The 17,534-nt window shown below is 37.8% G+C and overlaps 1 protein-coding gene across 9 annotated transcripts in view; it reads left to right on the top strand.

Moving 5' to 3' along the window:
* The window catches only part of LOC131434995 (TWiK family of potassium channels protein 18), a 94,172-nt gene extending 77,675 nt beyond the window's left edge, over positions 1-16,497 (top strand). For all 9 annotated transcript variants that reach the window (XM_058602408.1, XM_058602412.1, XM_058602407.1 and 6 more), the window contains 2 exons: positions 2,760-2,864; positions 15,999-16,497. In XM_058602408.1, the coding sequence (XP_058458391.1) occupies positions 2,760-2,864; positions 15,999-16,103 (210 nt within the window). In that variant the 3' untranslated portion in view covers positions 16,104-16,497. The remainder of the gene's footprint in view (positions 1-2,759; positions 2,865-15,998) is intronic.
* The last annotated feature ends 1,037 nt before the right edge of the window (positions 16,498-17,534 follow it).

Below are 17,534 nucleotides of genomic sequence, written 5' to 3'. Positions count from 1 at the left end.
GTGGCCGAATGAGCCATGTTTTTATTAGATAAAATAATTTTTTTACCGTTGGATCTCGTTGTCACCCTTTTTCTAGGGGGAGAGGAGCTTCCATTTTTATCTTGCGATTAGTGAGGGGCACGGTAGAGATGTATGATTTCGATTGAGATAATATGGCAGCGCTAACTACTAACCCAAATAGTTTCAATGCTGCAAGTAAACTAGTTATACCACGATAGCTTCGTAGATTCAGGCGATCGCCACTAGTAAAAACTGGAAACATGAAAAACTGTACCACAATTGTACTGTGTGAAGTTTGATTTTAGGTTCTGAACAGCATTCGATACCATTGCAGGTTAACACTACCGAAATCAATCAGGTTACCAAGAACATCTAATACTGAATTGTTTGCATACGTGGTAACAAAATACGCAGTTAATTTCCAAAAAATTAGAAACAATGGACGCACATTGCGCCTAACTGATGACAATTCACTATCGCTTAAAAGATATTTGCAGAATTTTTCCTCATACAACTTAGAAACATACTTTTTAGGGTGTCGACTTCAGTTGTTCTGCCCACGTAAAACGTATGATTCAAATAGCAACGAGTTCAAATAGCGATATTCATTGGAGGTCTTATGAACACTTTGCTGATTCATTCACTCAGCTGAACGATGGATTCGTAATTTTCGATTGGAAGCATAACGTTTCCGCTTTTGTATTCGCGAATGTGACTTAATTGAGTATCCGTGCAAGCACAGAATGATATTGTCCCACTGATTTCAGATAGAGCATCAAACCAGTTAACATTGTTAGTGTCAATAGAATCGTGGTACTAACTATGCAATTGCCATATACATTGATATTCAAATGCGAATCATGTTGAAATAGAAAATCCAAACATTTATTTTGATTTAAGTGACTCTCCAGAATAAACAAAATGATTATAAAAATGATTCATTCTTTATCATAAGAACAGACTATAGACTTGAAAAAAGACTATAAATGCCGAACTTTGAACTCGCGAAACGTTCTTTTACTACTGACACTCTAGCCGCACGTATTCGAGAGCATTCAATTAGCTTTTTGCGGCTATTCTCCTTGAATTGGATTAGGAAATTTTTCAAAACGATAGTTCGTTTTGAAAAGAGGCATCGAGAATGATTTTTTGTTGAAAACACCTACAAATTTTTTCATTGGACAATGTTTACTGACGTACGAGCATATTGTGTAACGTCTTTGATCGATTTATATCGCCTAGAAACATTTTTTGGAAAATGTCAAACGCAAAGGTTTACATCTATTATAATAACCGAAGGAAGCTTCATCAGATGACTCCTCTTACACATCTGACTTTAAATATTTTGTTTTTTATTATTATTACATACAATTTTCAACTTCTTAATTTTAAACGTACGTAATCTCTGCAGTTTCTCATTAACTTAGAGTGTATTGATATACTTTGATATATAAGTAGTTTTTCTCCAGTAATATTGTGCATACATTTTTTAAAGGGTGTACGAAATCAAATTGCATCACTTTCAAATGGCTGTAACTTTTTACCCATTGAGTATTTTCAATTAATATTTCGGGGGAGACTTGTGCAATGTGTAATGTAAACATTATGTAAGTGACAGTAGCAGTTTAGCAATCGTTGCAAAGACGAATTTGAAAAATTTGCGTTCGCGCCTTGAAAATCCGGATCTCTCTCATCGTGTCATCGGCCAAAAGCTGTGAAATGTACAATCTACGGTATCTCGTGTTTCAAATCGGTACAACGTACGTTTGACTGTTCATCGGTTGCCAAACTATATCTCCGTATAGTGAAATAGATCACAAGCGGATAGTTCAAACTTTCAAGAGGAATCCAAGCAGTTTTGTCTTCTCTGGTCATCATAACTTTGATATCTCAGAAGACGTTAGAGAGCAGAAGATGCCAAATTTTGCCAAAAACTACATAATTTGGCATGCGATTTTCTCGTGTGGAAAACGAAGCACTCCATTTGTGCCAACCGGGACGATCAACGGTATACATAAAAGAATGCCTCCAAAACTCTCTATTTCTACTCTTAAGATCACACAATGGTCCAATGCATTTCTGGTTGGATTAAGCTTCGTGCCATGGCACGATGTTTTGGATTGATACAAGGCTAATATCAACTTCGTGCCAAATGACTTTAATCACCCGAACGCACCGGATCTATGGCCAATTGTAAAGTACTGGGCCACGGGTTTTGGAAACATCTTAAGAAAATCATAGGATGATATGAAGAAAAAAATGAATTTCCACTTAAAAACGTTGGTCCAAACGTTGTTCAAGACCTTATGAGTAGTGTTAAGAGATAAGTTCGTGCATTTCGATATGGTATTTGGATTCAATAAAACTAGCATGGAAAAAGTAGAATAAATTCTTTGATTTTATTATCTGTAAGCTAAGAGATGATCGGTTGAATGGGTGAGTATTTTCTTGTTATGCAATTTGATTCCATACACCCTTCACACTACAGTAGAGTAAACTAGGAACGAAAATGAATTATTTTCAAATCTCAAATGTCAACTAATGTGCTGATCAATGCTGCAAGCTATATATTATCCATAGATAGATAACCAACAAATAAACGCGCTTAGATTGCAAAATAAATTCACCGCGCTATCCTCCGTCGCATCCAACATCGCAGAAGCAGCGCATCATGAATTTTCCAGTTTTATTTCATCACTTAATCTTTTCTCTTTTCCATTTCCGTTTCAATCTCAACCCATCCGTGGTCACCTGAGCAGCTGCAAACGAAGGGTGACACGAAGATGGAAATAAGCTTTATTCTATGTGCCATTTATCTACTGCTCGGCATGGCACTGATAGCGATGTGCTTTAATCTAATGCAGGTAAGTTCAATCGCTTCTCTCCACAGGTGGACCTATCGGTTACTGACTATCGCCCGGAGCCCGTGCAAATCTGAGCGTTGACAGGAGAAAGTTCATATTTTGACATTGTGCTACGTATTTCATTTCAACGTGAGTGTGCACATTACAAACACAATTCTTTATCCTGTTTGTTTATTTGGCACGTTTAATTAGTATCGCATCATTAATTAGTTATGGTTTCGTATACATTTCCAAGACACAGGGCCGTCGAGAGAACTCTTGTGCCCGGGAGGACTGCAATATGACTGACTACCAAAATTTCTTAAAAATTTAGGGCATGGGAATATCATCGAATTGGGATATTTTCATAAACATTAACTTAACAAAATAATTTACTTTCCAAATGTATTTTTATTAATATTTTGTTATTATGACGAAAACAAACACAATTTTAAATCTTTAAATTTCCGGCCCCTCTGAAAAAATCCGGACGGAATTTCCCGTTCCACCCCTCTCGGTGGCCCTGACACAAACAAAAACAAAAAACACTAACAGTTTATAATCATCTGCGCACGTAATTAACATGGCGAAGACTTTATTTACTTGGCGGACAATATATTTCGGCGCCTTTCATTGTCGTTTCGAATCTTCAAACTCAAAAGGTATATTCGATCAAGGTAGAGATCGGAATTTTTTACACTTTGCATATAGTTGGCAAGCTTCCAAATATTCATTCGACAATAATCTATCTCTAAACTTTCACGGTCAAATTCCTATCTTGAATGAATTAGTATTTCTACTGCCCACCAAATAAAGAGATTCAAAACTTCACTAACTCTTTCAAAGTGCAGTTGGTGTGATTTCCAAATACAAAATAGAAAGAAATGGAAAAAAATCTGACATCTTCGAATAATAGACGACAATAGAGACAAAACAAAAACTAACATCATCGTCCAGCTGAAGGATAATAAGAAAATTAGGTTGGTAAGAGATAATGCTAAAAAAACTAAACATGGGATGTGTTTCAATGCAAAAAATGGCTTAGACCAGGGACCGAAAACATTTTAAATCGAAAAAACCAAAAACGCTATTTACAAAATTTCAAACTTTATGAAGAGTCTCGAAATATTTTCTAAACAACAATAAATAGTACTTAAATAAATAACAGTTTTATAAAAAAAACTAACTAACTCCAAAAGGCTCAAATCTTCAAGTAACCAGGGGAATGTAACACTAGAGCCTGATTCCACTTCTGGGTTGTGGTTTGGTTAGTTTCAGATATTTTCAAGCGAAAACGATATTTGATTCGAATCATTAAATTTCATCTGGCTCACTTTGATTTAACTTTCGGTAAATATAAGAAAAAACCATTATGTTTCACAGAAATTATGCGCCTTTTAGAGAGCGATCTATTTATCACATGTTATTTCCAAGTGTTTTTTAAATAATTTTCAAGTAGTATGGTAAATCTGGATAACAAATGAGTGTGGTAAAACTAGATCCTGAACTGTACAATCAAATTACGATTATTGAACTTCAGCAAATTGGATATTTAATGACAATAAACTGTCAAATTGTTTTGTAAAGGCTGTAGGCTGGTAAGCAAGAAAAATTTGCCTCCAAAGAAAATTCATTTTGACAGCCCTTACACTGGATGCATTTTCCCAAAATTTTAAATCTTTAATTGACGTTTTTATGGAGCTATAGAGGTTCTATGGATTTTTTTTGAAGCAACCGAAAAATATAAAAAAATGTTTTTTTTTTGTTTTAAACAATTAATTTTTGAACGCATTAATGTGCTTCGGCTTTATATCTTTCTAAAATGTGGACGACCTCAATATTTAAGTTTTTCTTAGAAAAATAACATTCTACCTTCGCTTCCATTGAAGCTCTATTCAAAGTAAACGCATGTTACTTATATCGTTTTCGTTTTTGAAGCTAGACGCGGGCTACTCTGACTCCGAGTAAAACGAACACGTGGTACGCGCCCTAAACAACTCATGAAAAAAAAAGAAAAAATAAACAAACTCGGCTGGATGCGTGGTGCGACTCGAAAAAATTTTCAGAGCGAAACTACGCGATTAGAGTCCGATCTAGAGCGACCTCAGGTTGCTAAAACAAACATGTCAAACGTTGTTTGGGCGACTCTGGGTCAGCTTTCGGGCTGCTCTGATCAATAAACGAAAACGGTATTAGGTTGATGTCAGAGTGAACTCGAAACGCGTAGCGAAGTGAAGCGTTCAGTGCGTTGTATTGTTTTCGCATCGCATTCAGTCTGACAGGCTTGCTTTGATCAAATAGAACTAGCTCGCACGCGCGTCTTGACCCTTCGCATGGCGCTTACATTCTGACAGCACCCTTAGTTCTAGAAGTTATGTACCATGCGTTTTCTTCTATTGGAACATAAATGGAGGCGCGTGGTTGATTGGTTATCTTTTTCGGAAAACTCAAATATTGAACTTTTGCATATTAAAAAAAACCTGTTTTAATCCACCTAGTGGTGTAATGATGCTTTTCTCATGTATAATATTGTGGTATTCTATTCAAAAAATTTCTCTTCGATTTTTGAAAGAAACCAAGAGATTGTTTGTACAATAACTAGTATAACAAGCAGAATAAAACAGTGCTATGATTGCGTAGGTCATCCTTAAGAAAGCAAAGTGGGTTCACTATTATATGCACTTTACCTTATAACTCCGGAACCGGAAGTCGGATCCGCGTGAAATTCAGGAATTCCGTATGGGACCGGAAGACCTTTCATTTGAATCTAAGCTTGTGGAAATCGATCAGACCATCGCTGAGAAAAGTGAGTGAGATCAATTTTGGTAAATATGACCACTATTTCCGGTACTTCCGGAACCGGATACCGGTAACCAGGATAGCCGGAATCGGTTTGTTTAGTTGCTTACTGATAATGACTATCGATTTGTGTAGTTTTGAGTCCGGTTTAGAAAATTTTGTTTCGCCGGTTTAAGTGACGGTGTACAATATTGAACACACTTTACCCTATAACTCCGGAACCGGAAGTCGAATCCGAATGAAATTCAGGAATTCCGTATGGGACCACGAGACCTTTCATTTGAATCTAAGTCAAAATCGGTTCAGCCATCTCCGAGAAAACCTAGTGAGATTATTTGACACATACACACACATACACACACACACACACACACACACACACACACACACACACACACACACACACACACACACAGACATTGCTCAGCTCGATGAACTGAGTCGAATGGTATATGACACTTGGCCCTCCGGCCCAATTTTCACTAGTCGGTTTTTCAAGTGATTGCATAACCTTTCTATATAAGAAAGGCAAAATATGAAACTCTTCAACGTATATAAAAATTATTTATTTACTAGGTATGAAATGCGCGTGTTTTTTGTTAAAATGAAACACTCATTTTGAATGGGAAAATTAAACCATAATATACAAAGCAATGGCCATTGCTTTCTACACATCTTGGACATCTTTCTTGCAATTTTCTCTTTCTCTCTCTCACATCTCTCTGTCAGTGTGTAACACATGTGAAAACGAAATCAACGTATTCAATACTCGATGCAAAAAACCTCACCCCTATTAAACGTTAAGAAATGAAATTCAATATCATTCAGTATAATAAAACCTATTTTAATCCACCTAGTGGTGTAATGATGCCTTTCTCATATCAATCAAAATATCATATATAATACTGTGGTATTCTTCAAAATTATTTTTCTTCGATTCTTAAAAGAATAATCGAAATAGATTTGTTTGACCGTCTACTGATAAAAACTATCAATTGGAAAAGATTTGAGGTCCATTTAGAATACTTTTTACGGTTTTTCGCTCTTTTCAGTGATGGTATAAAATTTTTAACACACTTTACCCTATATTTCCGGATCCGGAAGTCGGATCCTGATGAAATTCAGGAATTACGTATGGGACCACAGGACCTTTCATTTGAACCTAAGTTTGTGAAAATCGGTCGCGCCATCTATGAGAAAAGTTAGAACACATATTTTCATTTTTTTGCACATTTTACCCCATATAGTTAGGGCAAAAAACGTTACATACACACATACACACACACAGACATTTTGCGTACTCGACGAACTGAGTCGAATGGTATATGACACTCGGCCCTCCGGGCCTCGGTTCAAACGTCGGTTTTCACAGTGATTGCATAACCTTTCTATATGAGAAAGGCAAAACATAACTTCTTCTATTGACATATATTTAGGAAACTAAACAGTATGTGGAATTGTAAAAGACCTAAACTTTAGACAAAAACTTACTTTTGAGGAGCATTATAATACAATTGTCAACAAAGCAAAAAGTCTGTTAAGCTACTATACTACAAAACATAAGAAATTTGATGACGTTTGCAGGAACATCAACAAATAATATTTAAAAAAAAAAGTTAAAACTCCACATAAATTCACTGAAATTATGGGTATTTAAGGTCTAGAAGTGATATTTTGTCATACAATCCGAAGATAATTAACTATTCATGATCAGATCGTTTTTTATGATCTCACTTTTTGACAATGTTGGCTGGTAGACCCTTGACCCTCGTATGTGATTTACGCTTTAAATTGCATTTCTTCGCTTCCGAAAACCAAGTAAGAAGAGATAAATCTCTTCTATCACATACGTAATACAAGAATACAATATCGTACGTGAGGGAAAAAGTTCCTCCACATTTCCCTTTCAATGCAAAGAACCTCACCGTACTGTTCCGTGTGTACTAAAAAAAGCATTCTATAAAGGTTATGCAAATGCACATCAATTGCATTGTCTTCTACATATACGGGTATATTGGTTTTGTTATTTCCAGCTGCGAATTTGGTTACTGCTACTTCGTATTTGGGAAAGAATATTATACATGTGGTGTTATCAGTTTTGTTCATCTGCAGCTTTTGTACCTGCTTCATGTCGAGGAGAAGTGTTTTCTTCAGTTATTACTGATGGTCGAATACTGCTCTTTTTGAAGTCAATAATAATTTTCGTTTATATTAAAAAGTTTACTTCCCAATAACAATATGCTGGCGCCTACTGGTGAGTTTTAGTGATAGTTTTGAGCATCATTGCGTAAGAAGTAAGGAATATTCAAACCTTTTCGGTCCGGCACAGTTGATTGCACGGATAGAAATATTCACCAAAACCATTTCAATGCATTTAGGCACACTTGTCAGGCTCGGTACCGACACGAAACGGGGCCGGACAAATATGAATACAAGCATTGACACCAGTGCAAGAATATTAGCGTTCGTGCACGGAACCGCTTCATTCAGGCAATGATTAACCATGTATCCAACCTCACCTCAAAATTAAACAAGATGAATGTTATTTAGGTTTTAATTAAAGAGAAATAAGATAGAATATTATTATCGTAACTATTCAGATTCGCGTTAGTCAAATAACTTCTTGAGGAAGAATTAATGGATCTGAAGCAATCTATCGATAACACCCAGACTGCAATGAGCTGCAAATGCAGATACTCTATGGCAAAAGACATACCTTTATACTATTGATTAAAAAATCAAAGTCTAATAGATTCGCGATCCATCAGAGTCGAACTTTTTTGATCTTTGGAAAGATCAGGAATCCCACGAATCTTTCCTAATGTATTTCCATAAATAATCGTATACATTCTAAAAAAATACTCTCACTCGGATGTTCATGCATTCGAGTACATTTAGAAGTTACCTTCATGTTCTCTTCATGCTCGGCGAAGATTTATTGAGATTAAATCAAACGGCTCCGAGATGGCTGTATCCTCTGTGTGACAAACAACAACTTGCCTACCTCCATCACTCTGGTGTTTCTCTTTACCCAGCACTGTTCTAAAAAGTGTGAGCACATGATGATAATCGATAGCGCAGGTTCATTTATTTTCATCTAACTTCGGATCGAACCGGAGTACCGAGAAAGAGCTCACAAATATTGAAGCGGACGCAGTTTTTTATAATTTCCGCTCTGATGTGAATTTTATTTAGTAGTGCAAATCTTGCAAAGAAAAAAGTGTGTGTTTAGTAAAATACGATTTCTTACTGCATTCCCGGTACTGACATGAAATGGAAAGTAGCTTATATTGACATGATAAAAACTTTCCTACTTCCTTTCTCGTGTAATGCCTAGAGCCTGAAGAAGCTAAAATATATTAGAATTCGTGCCAACATAACATGAATACAGAATAGGTACCAAAAAAAACTAGTATAAAACAGAATAGTCCCAAATAAATTATTATTTATTTTACACACGGTTGCACACACACTCTAACATTGCTATTAGGGGTCATAGCACTACTAAAACAAAGACGTTCTATTTAAAGATTTGTCCTACGACACAAGCGTTTCAATTCAATTATATTGCTAGTCGTTTTTTGAAATCACTTTGATAAATTATGTATACCAGTTCATTACAATCGTAAAAATAATAACCAAAGCTACATTATTCGACTCCGTGCGAAATGAGGCTAAATTGATCCGTTAGTCGTGGATGGAAATGCTATCATCATCGTTTTATTTTTGCTACATTATGTGTAACAAAATAGAGAACGCATGACCAATGGCGCTATCCTGATGAATCTGTTCTATATGCGTTACATAAACAAACTGTTTGCAGTGGAAATATTTGCTGTGTAATCAATAAAGCGTAATTTAGGAACCGCAATTTTGCACGAATAGTTGCCTCGTGTTTCTTCATGTTCTTTTCTTATTCTTCTACAGTCCTGAACAGGACTCCACCTCCATTCGCATGTAAAATTAATGGTATCATTCTTTGCGTGGTACGCACTAAACAGATTAAAACTCGACCAGCTCTAATCAAGCCAGTATTCTGCTGGCACTCAGAACCGAGGACTACTAATGGTAAAACATTAGATCCAAATGAATCTTAGCGAAGCGTAGCGAAGACACACAAGAAGGGAAACTAATAATATAAATCTTTGTGGAAGTGAAACATGAAACGATAGTATCTGCTGAAATAATGTACGTGATGATAGATGTATCATATGACAAAAAAAATTTCTGACATATAGATGTAAATTTCATGTCATGGGTGTTTGACCGTTACTTTAGGTAACCAGTATAGCCGAAATGAGTTTGTATGGCAATCAACTAGCAAGTCCTTCTGTTACGATATTTGTTACAATACTGTTTATTAGAACGAATTAAAAGCTTATGTGCTAATTATACATTATAAAATATAGAGCACTGGAGGTGCACGAGTATGTACATCATCTCTCTGACTATCAAGAAGAACTGAACTAGTCTGATCTCATGTCCGGTCACCAATACTAAAGTCTGCATCTGTCATACTGACGCCTGTCAGTTGACGAGCAAAGATGGTGAAGTCGATAAAGTGGAGTCCTGCCAACACCTCCCTCTTTAATAAAGATGATAGGGTTCATACCTCACGGGTGGTCTTCGTAGCCTAGAAGACTGGCGTAAGTGAACCGATTCCCGGTGCTGATTGTTTTGTGGTGTACGTGTACGTCGATGTTGTCTCTGACGCTGCAGGTTCTCATTTAGTTCGGCTGGTAAGACGAAGGATGTTTCGGCTTCCGGTTCCGATGTGCTTGTATTCAGACCACAACTGTCCAACAAAATTGCAAGTGGTACAGACGAATCTTCCACTGATTCCGTTTCTGTTCTCTGCTGCTCCGTTTCGTATCGACTTCGCAATTGGTTGCAATGGGATCGAATAAGGGCTCGTTTTGAAGGAAGCCACACGTTGTACATAACTTTTCCTATACGCTCAATTACGGTTCCTTCTTGCCAACTCCATTTGTTGTTTCGGTACACTTTAGTCCACACGAAGTCTTTGGGATTGTAGTTCCGGTCCTTCGTTCCATGCTTTCGGTTGAACTGCCTCTCTTGCTTAGAATTATGAAACTTGTGCGCAGGAGTAGGTGGACGTAGTAATTCAAACGATGTTCGTATTGGCCTGCCAAAAATGTGTTCAGCAGGAGACTTCCCATCTGGTGCATTGCGGCACTGTGTTGAACGACAGCAGAGAAGAAAGGTATCGATTGCTTCATCGAGTGTTTCTCCCCCTGAAGTGATTTTTTTGAGTGATCTTTTGAACGTATCAACAAACCTTTCTGCTAATCCATTTGATAGCGGATGAAACGGTGCAGTTTTCAGATGCATGATACCGTTAGTATCACAAAAAGCTTCAAACTGCTCGCTAGTTAGTTGAGACCCGTTATCTGTAACTAATGTTTCAGGTTGTCCATATCTGGCGAAGATTCCACGAAGTATGTGCAAGGTTGTTTTTGTCGTGATGTCCTCAGTTCGCACAACTTCTGGCCATTTTGAGTAGGAATCGACTAGAATGAGGTAGTATTGTCCATCCATTGGACCTGCGAAATCTAGATGCAACCTTTGCCACGGCTTTTCAGGAACCGGCCAAGACTCAAGGTTTGTCTTCCTGTCGGTTTTAGCGACACTTTCACATTCCCCGCAGGATCGAACGAGCTTCGAAACATCTTCGTCGATGTTTGGCCAATACACATACTGTCGGGCTATTGACCGCATGCGTTCAACTCCCGGATGCCCAGTATGTAACTGCTGTAGCACTCGTTTTCTGGAACAGGATGGCACCACCAATCTCTCACCATAAAAAAGACATCCATTTACGACGGACAGTCCATCACGCCGTAAGTAAAACTGTTGAACTTGTGCATCGGTTATACTCGCTTTCTTTGAGGGCCACCCATCGTTGACGAACCGCATGACTTGTTGCAGATCATGATCGGATGTGGTTTTATCTCTGACTTGCTTGAACGAAAGTGGTAAAGCTTTTATTGACTGGTAGATGATGCTACGAATACTATGTTCTAGTTCGAGATGAGCGATTACGAATTCTTCATCGGGTCGAACGTGACGATTGTTCCTCTTCTGTGCTTCCTCCGACCAAAATGTCATCCAGGTAACCAGTGGTGCGTTTGCTTTGATACCGGGTGATAGTCGCGTGAACTGGAAAAGGCCTTTATGGGTATTGATGGTGAGAAACGGTTGGCTGGCTTCATCCACTGGTACTTGCAGATAAGCATCGGATAAATCAATGTGACTGAAAATCCGACAATTGGCCATTTTCGCGAAAATATCCTCTGGTAAGGGCAGTGGATAGTTATTTGACTCCAATACAGCGTTTACGCCTGTGGAAAAATCTGCACAGATTCGGACAGTTCCATTTGGTTTTCAGACAACGACAATAGGCGTTGAAACGAGCGATGCGAGATAATGGATATATCCGACCCAGTGTCCAATTGCAGACGAAGTGGGACATTATTTAATAAAACAGCAGCGAATTTCCGACCTTGTGCAACATTTTTCACTGCTACGGTTTTTGTTAAATGCTCACGCTGCTTCCTTTTTCTCATCGGCAACTTTTTGGTTGACGTGTTGGCCGACAATTTTGACCTAAAACAGGAACAATAACCTTCACGGTGACCTTGCTTGCCACAATCACGACATTTATGGTCACGAAATCGACAGTCCTTGCTGAAGTGCATTCCACCACAGGACCAGCAGGGTGTTCGTGGCTGCTCACGATCGTTACCACATCCACGTGCTTGACGTGTTGGATTCGGCAAACGTTTGTTGTGTGCCACGTAATTAACTGATGACAGTTTCTCCACTAGTACGGTATCCTGCTTCAGATTCACTAAACTGTTGCATTGCTCAACGATTTGCAGAAGGGTAATGTCTGCTACTTCATTGAGCTTGTTAATTAACCGCATTCTAATTTCTGCGTCTTTGCTTGACCTAAGACCGCAAACGTAAATTAGACATTTGAACTGTTCCTCTGTCAGCTGCGAAAGCTTGAAATCGACACAGGATTTGTTGACTTTGCATGAGTAGGCAATGTAGTCTTCCTCGTCCTCCTTAATAGCCTGAAGACAATTATAACGCCGTCGAAATGTTGAAACTGTGGCTCCGAACAGCGCTTTTAGTTTTTCGACTGTTTCACAAAACGTGTACTCACGAGCAAGTTTTGGAAGAATAAAACTGTTGTAACGCTCGTGGTCTTGTGGGCTCATTTTTCTAAGTAAAAGACGTACCTTTGCGGCGTAATCTAACTTTCCCGCATCCTTATCAAAAAGATCTGCATATCGCGAAAACCATGCGTCGAATGTGTGCCCATTTTCTTTGTCATACACGAATTCCGCCATGTTGCTTGAAAGGGAATCGAGTATAACCTCATCTCGGGACAAACTCTTTAAGGCTGCCTGTGTAGCGGCCAACTGCTGTGACATTTGTCTCATCAGAGCCTGCTGATTGGTGAGGATGCTTACAACCGCTTCCGTGAGAATGTTCGGTTGCGCTTGCTGATTCCCGGCACCTGCTGCAGGGTTTACTACTGGATTAGTTGCCATGTGCACAATTTTCACTGTTTGCTGATCCGCAGAATACGTTTTTAGCGGGATGTCCGCACACAAATTTTTTCCCCGGCACGAATTTTACGACCGACTCGTCGAAACGGTTCATCCGATTTCAAAATTTATTTTTTCATATTAAAGTACAATCCTTCCGGTTAATTGTAGAATATAACTTCATTCAAATGGCTGCCTCGGCTGGCCTTGCAGTACGCCATGCGGTCGGTCCAGTTTTTAGTACATTTTCGGTTGTATGCAGCTTTATTTCAGCTATGGCTGCACGAATGTTGTTCTTTCAAGGCTTGAATAGTCTCTGGCTTGTCCACGTAGCACTTATCTTTGACAGCCCCCCATAGATAATAGTCTAACGGCGTCAAATCACAGCTCCGAGGCGGCCAAACGACATCCGAATTTCGACTGATAATTCGATCTTCGACGACTGTGCGCAGAAGATCGATCGTAGCGTTGGCTGTGTGGCACGGAGCGCCGTCTTGTTGGAACCAAATGGTGTCCAAGTCTTCCTCTTCAAGTAACGGGAAGAACCAATCGCTAATCATGGCGCGATAGCGCTCGCCATTGACCGTGGCGGCGGCTTCAGCCTCATTTTCGAAGAAAAATGGCCCAATGATGCCGCCAGACCAAAATCCGCACCAAAACGTCACTCTCTGAGGATCCATCGGCTTCTCCATGATAACGTGCGGGTTTTCCGTCTCCCAGATGCGACAATTTTACCATGGTTTTCAAAGTAAAACTGCACTATTTTCACGCGTTCCTCAAGCCATTTTACACCATTTTCGTTCAGTGGAAGGATCTAAGTTTCTGTCAAATCAGAAGTGACATTAAGGTTACCAATGTCGAAATAACAGCTAGTTCAAAAAAAGTTAGATGGCGGACCCTGTAATTAAATTGGATAATATCTGTCATTTGAATGTATGTTTATAGAAATCGGATACGACTTCCAGTTCAGGAGTTACAAGCTGATAAGTACCAAAAAAATTCAATTTCAAGAGCATATTCCTATATTTGAAGCTGAAATAAACGAACAAATTCCTCTGAGCTATCCTTTTAATTCTTGATTGTGCAGGTATGGTTAGTTGGTGGTCAATAAATTTGACTCCGGGTATACCCGATCTCAGCCCTCAGTTCCGAGAGTACCAGAAATGGTTCCATTGGTTGAATTTTATCCAGATCCAAATTTCGGTTTCGGAATTACAGGGTGAGAAGTGTACATAATTCTAAAGTAACATTTAGAGATAGTAATTATTTTTAATTTGCATGAAAACTGTTTCAATTGTTTTTAACGATTTATTAATTTTAGTTGTTTGACGTAAAGCCGCCATAACTAAGTTCAGTTTTTGCAATGACTGAGCGGAAACATATATTGGATAAGCCAAATGAAGGAAAAACTAACAGAAAAGATGAATTTTTGAAAAAGATACGCTCAGAGACAGGACTGGAGGAGTCCTATCTCTGCGGGTATCTTTTTCCAAAAATTCCGCTGTTTCCGCTCAGTCATTGCAACAACTGTTTCAGTTGGTTAGTGTCCCGTATCTTTTCCTATACATGGATGTCGTTTTACCAATTAAGCCATCTTGCATGTAAAACACCACGCAAAAATAAACCTAAATGAACAAAATTTCTGTACATGTTCATCGGTAAACAGTTTTACAAATGCAGGGTAGTTTGATTCGCAGAACGATTTCCCCGGATAAGAAAAGTGACGGGTTCGAGTCCTGTCTCTCGGTATTTTTTTCGCAAAATTTCATTTCTGTTAGACGCTTCGTCAGTCCTTTCTCAATAGTTCTTTGAAAAGATTTCTTCTTTCAACAATTATTATAGATACAAATAAGTTCATTGGAACACAAAACAATAGCTGCCTAAATATTTGAAGCAAATTTTAGCAGTAATATTGACAATAGTTGTATAGTCCTACGTCAACGGTTCGAACTAATCCATAAGGCTGTCCCTTGTAGTTACTAGTTCTGTTTCCGCAAATGTTTCCGAATAAGCAACGTAAGCATTGAAGTACGCTTTTATGAATCACCCAAATCAATCTTAATTAACCAAAATGTATCTACCTACATTTGCGTCAGAAAATTACCTAATTAAAAGAAATGTTTTAATGAAACTGTTAAAATGGCAAGGGAAAAGCGTTTTCACTCCACTAGTAGGATTAGGAAAAGTTTTTATTAAAGCCATCACTGAATTGATTAACGACAATAATCACTGAATTCGTTTCTTCAACAAAGTTTCCATAAATTACATTTTCTATAACATTGTAGAAACCAAAAACTCTTCATCTGCTTCCGGAAAAAGTCAATCTGTCTTTACACGCGTACTGGAACACGATCAGTTATTCTCCTAAGACCGCCATAATAACTCCTACAGTTGTTCCAAAAACATCAATGAGGAAAAGTTTTCGATACTTCCTAAAATGGGCAAAGGCACGAAACTTCATTTTTTGACCACTGTGCAATGAAGAGATAATTCGACTCAAATCTACGATGGTATCTTGTCTCACTTTGAAAAAAAAAGCATGGCAATTCAATTTTTTTGTCAATTAGTTTACTTTCCGCTACACTTCTGTCGGGCCACTCAATGTGTTACCATAAAAAACACCTGATGTTTCCGATGTTCACTACATCTGCCACCCTGAGTTTGTGGGATCATTTTCCTTTGCCGAATGGCACTGCTACGAGGTGCAACCTAATTTAATTTCCACTCGCTTTCTACTGACCATTTTTTTCTGTTCACTTTTTTTCTATTACCACAGGAGCAAGTTATCTACAAGATTCGGTCGTTGAAGAAATGTGTCCGAGGGTGCTTCCAGTGCAAGAAGACTGCACCTCCGCCGAACGAAGAGGAATCCGATAGCTGAGAAAGGATGTGCATCAACGTAATTTCATATCGTGGCTTGTGAATCTGAAAAAAGTAACAGTGACATCTGGAATACCATGGAAATACTGCACAATTACCGAGCAGAATTGAACTGTTGGAATCATCTCGGGGATTTCAGCCATAAAAAAAGTCAATCTGCACACTGCTTAACTGAAGGTCGTAGGATAGGACAGCGATTAAAGACAATGCGAGACAGTTGTTGGCGTTTTTTCGTTTTTAGTAACAGTTTCTATTCAACCTTTCTTCTCTGATTATCTAAATTTTGAAAGCGAGTGATTTTAACTGATAAGGTAACCATAATAAGATAATTTCGAAACTAAACGATTGTCAAACATTCCAGAAGATAAAAAGATTAAATATTATTTTCCGATCGATTTCTAACATAAAAACTGTTCAAGAAATATCACAAATCCCTAGAAACAATTGTTATATATTTTGTGCTTTTTTCGAAATAAATTTGTTATGGAATGGTTTTGTGAATACGTCTGTTTTTGTCTTCTGAACGTCAAAAATGACACATTTTTACAGTTCATTTCGCACAAGATTCACTCTCTACACTCTTAGAATAAACGAAATTTACGCTTGAAGTAAATTCAAGCATGCTGAAGTTTCTTCGGTGCTGACACAATATTACATCTATAAACATGTTAAAATAATTTTTTTGTCTGTATCGATGTAAGCTTCAGTTAAATGAACTGTGAAGTTAATGATATGAATTATCTTTACATACTAAGAATTGTAAATGTAAACGAATCGCAACAATCCTTTAGTGTGCATTTGTAAGGATGTAAATTTGTCTAAATATGTATGTATACAAGACAAACACGAATCAAGACAAACAGAGTGTTCGATGTTAGTTCTAATACAAAGAGGTTTTTACGCGGGGAATACGTACCGCGTAAAAAAAACACGTAGCTTCGGAAATCCTTGTTAAAAATAACGTGTAACAAAAGCATATAAAAATCGCGTGTAATAGATCCATCGAAGTAGACTCTCGTTCAATCGCGTATTCAAAAGCATGGCGATTGATTGAACTGTTTGATTTAAAATATCAATCATTAGAAATTTTGGTTGCCTTGTTCCACAACAAACCCATGGGGCAGATCCTTGTAGTTTTTATTTGCTTGGAATTAATTCTATTTTATTTCAGATTTCGTTTTAAAATTGTTATTGACATTAACTAAAACAACAATTGATTGATAATGATTACTTTTTTTTGCTTTTGGGTAATATATCCACAATAGTCATAAGAAATCTAGATTTTTATTGACTATTCATTTAAACCAAACGCGAAAGCGATGCCATTAAAAATTTATCCAATTCAGTTAACGAGTGTGAATATGGAAACCATAGAAAGAAATTATCGCGGTGATCGTGTCAAAGTGTTATTGAGTTATGCTTTAGAATGAAT

Source organism: Malaya genurostris, chromosome 3 (genome assembly GCF_030247185.1).
Source record: "Malaya genurostris strain Urasoe2022 chromosome 3, Malgen_1.1, whole genome shotgun sequence".
NCBI classification, from domain to species: Eukaryota; Metazoa; Arthropoda; class Insecta; order Diptera; family Culicidae; genus Malaya; species Malaya genurostris.
Note: the sequence above shows the minus strand (reverse complement) of the source record. Positions and strands in the feature narration are given on the sequence as shown.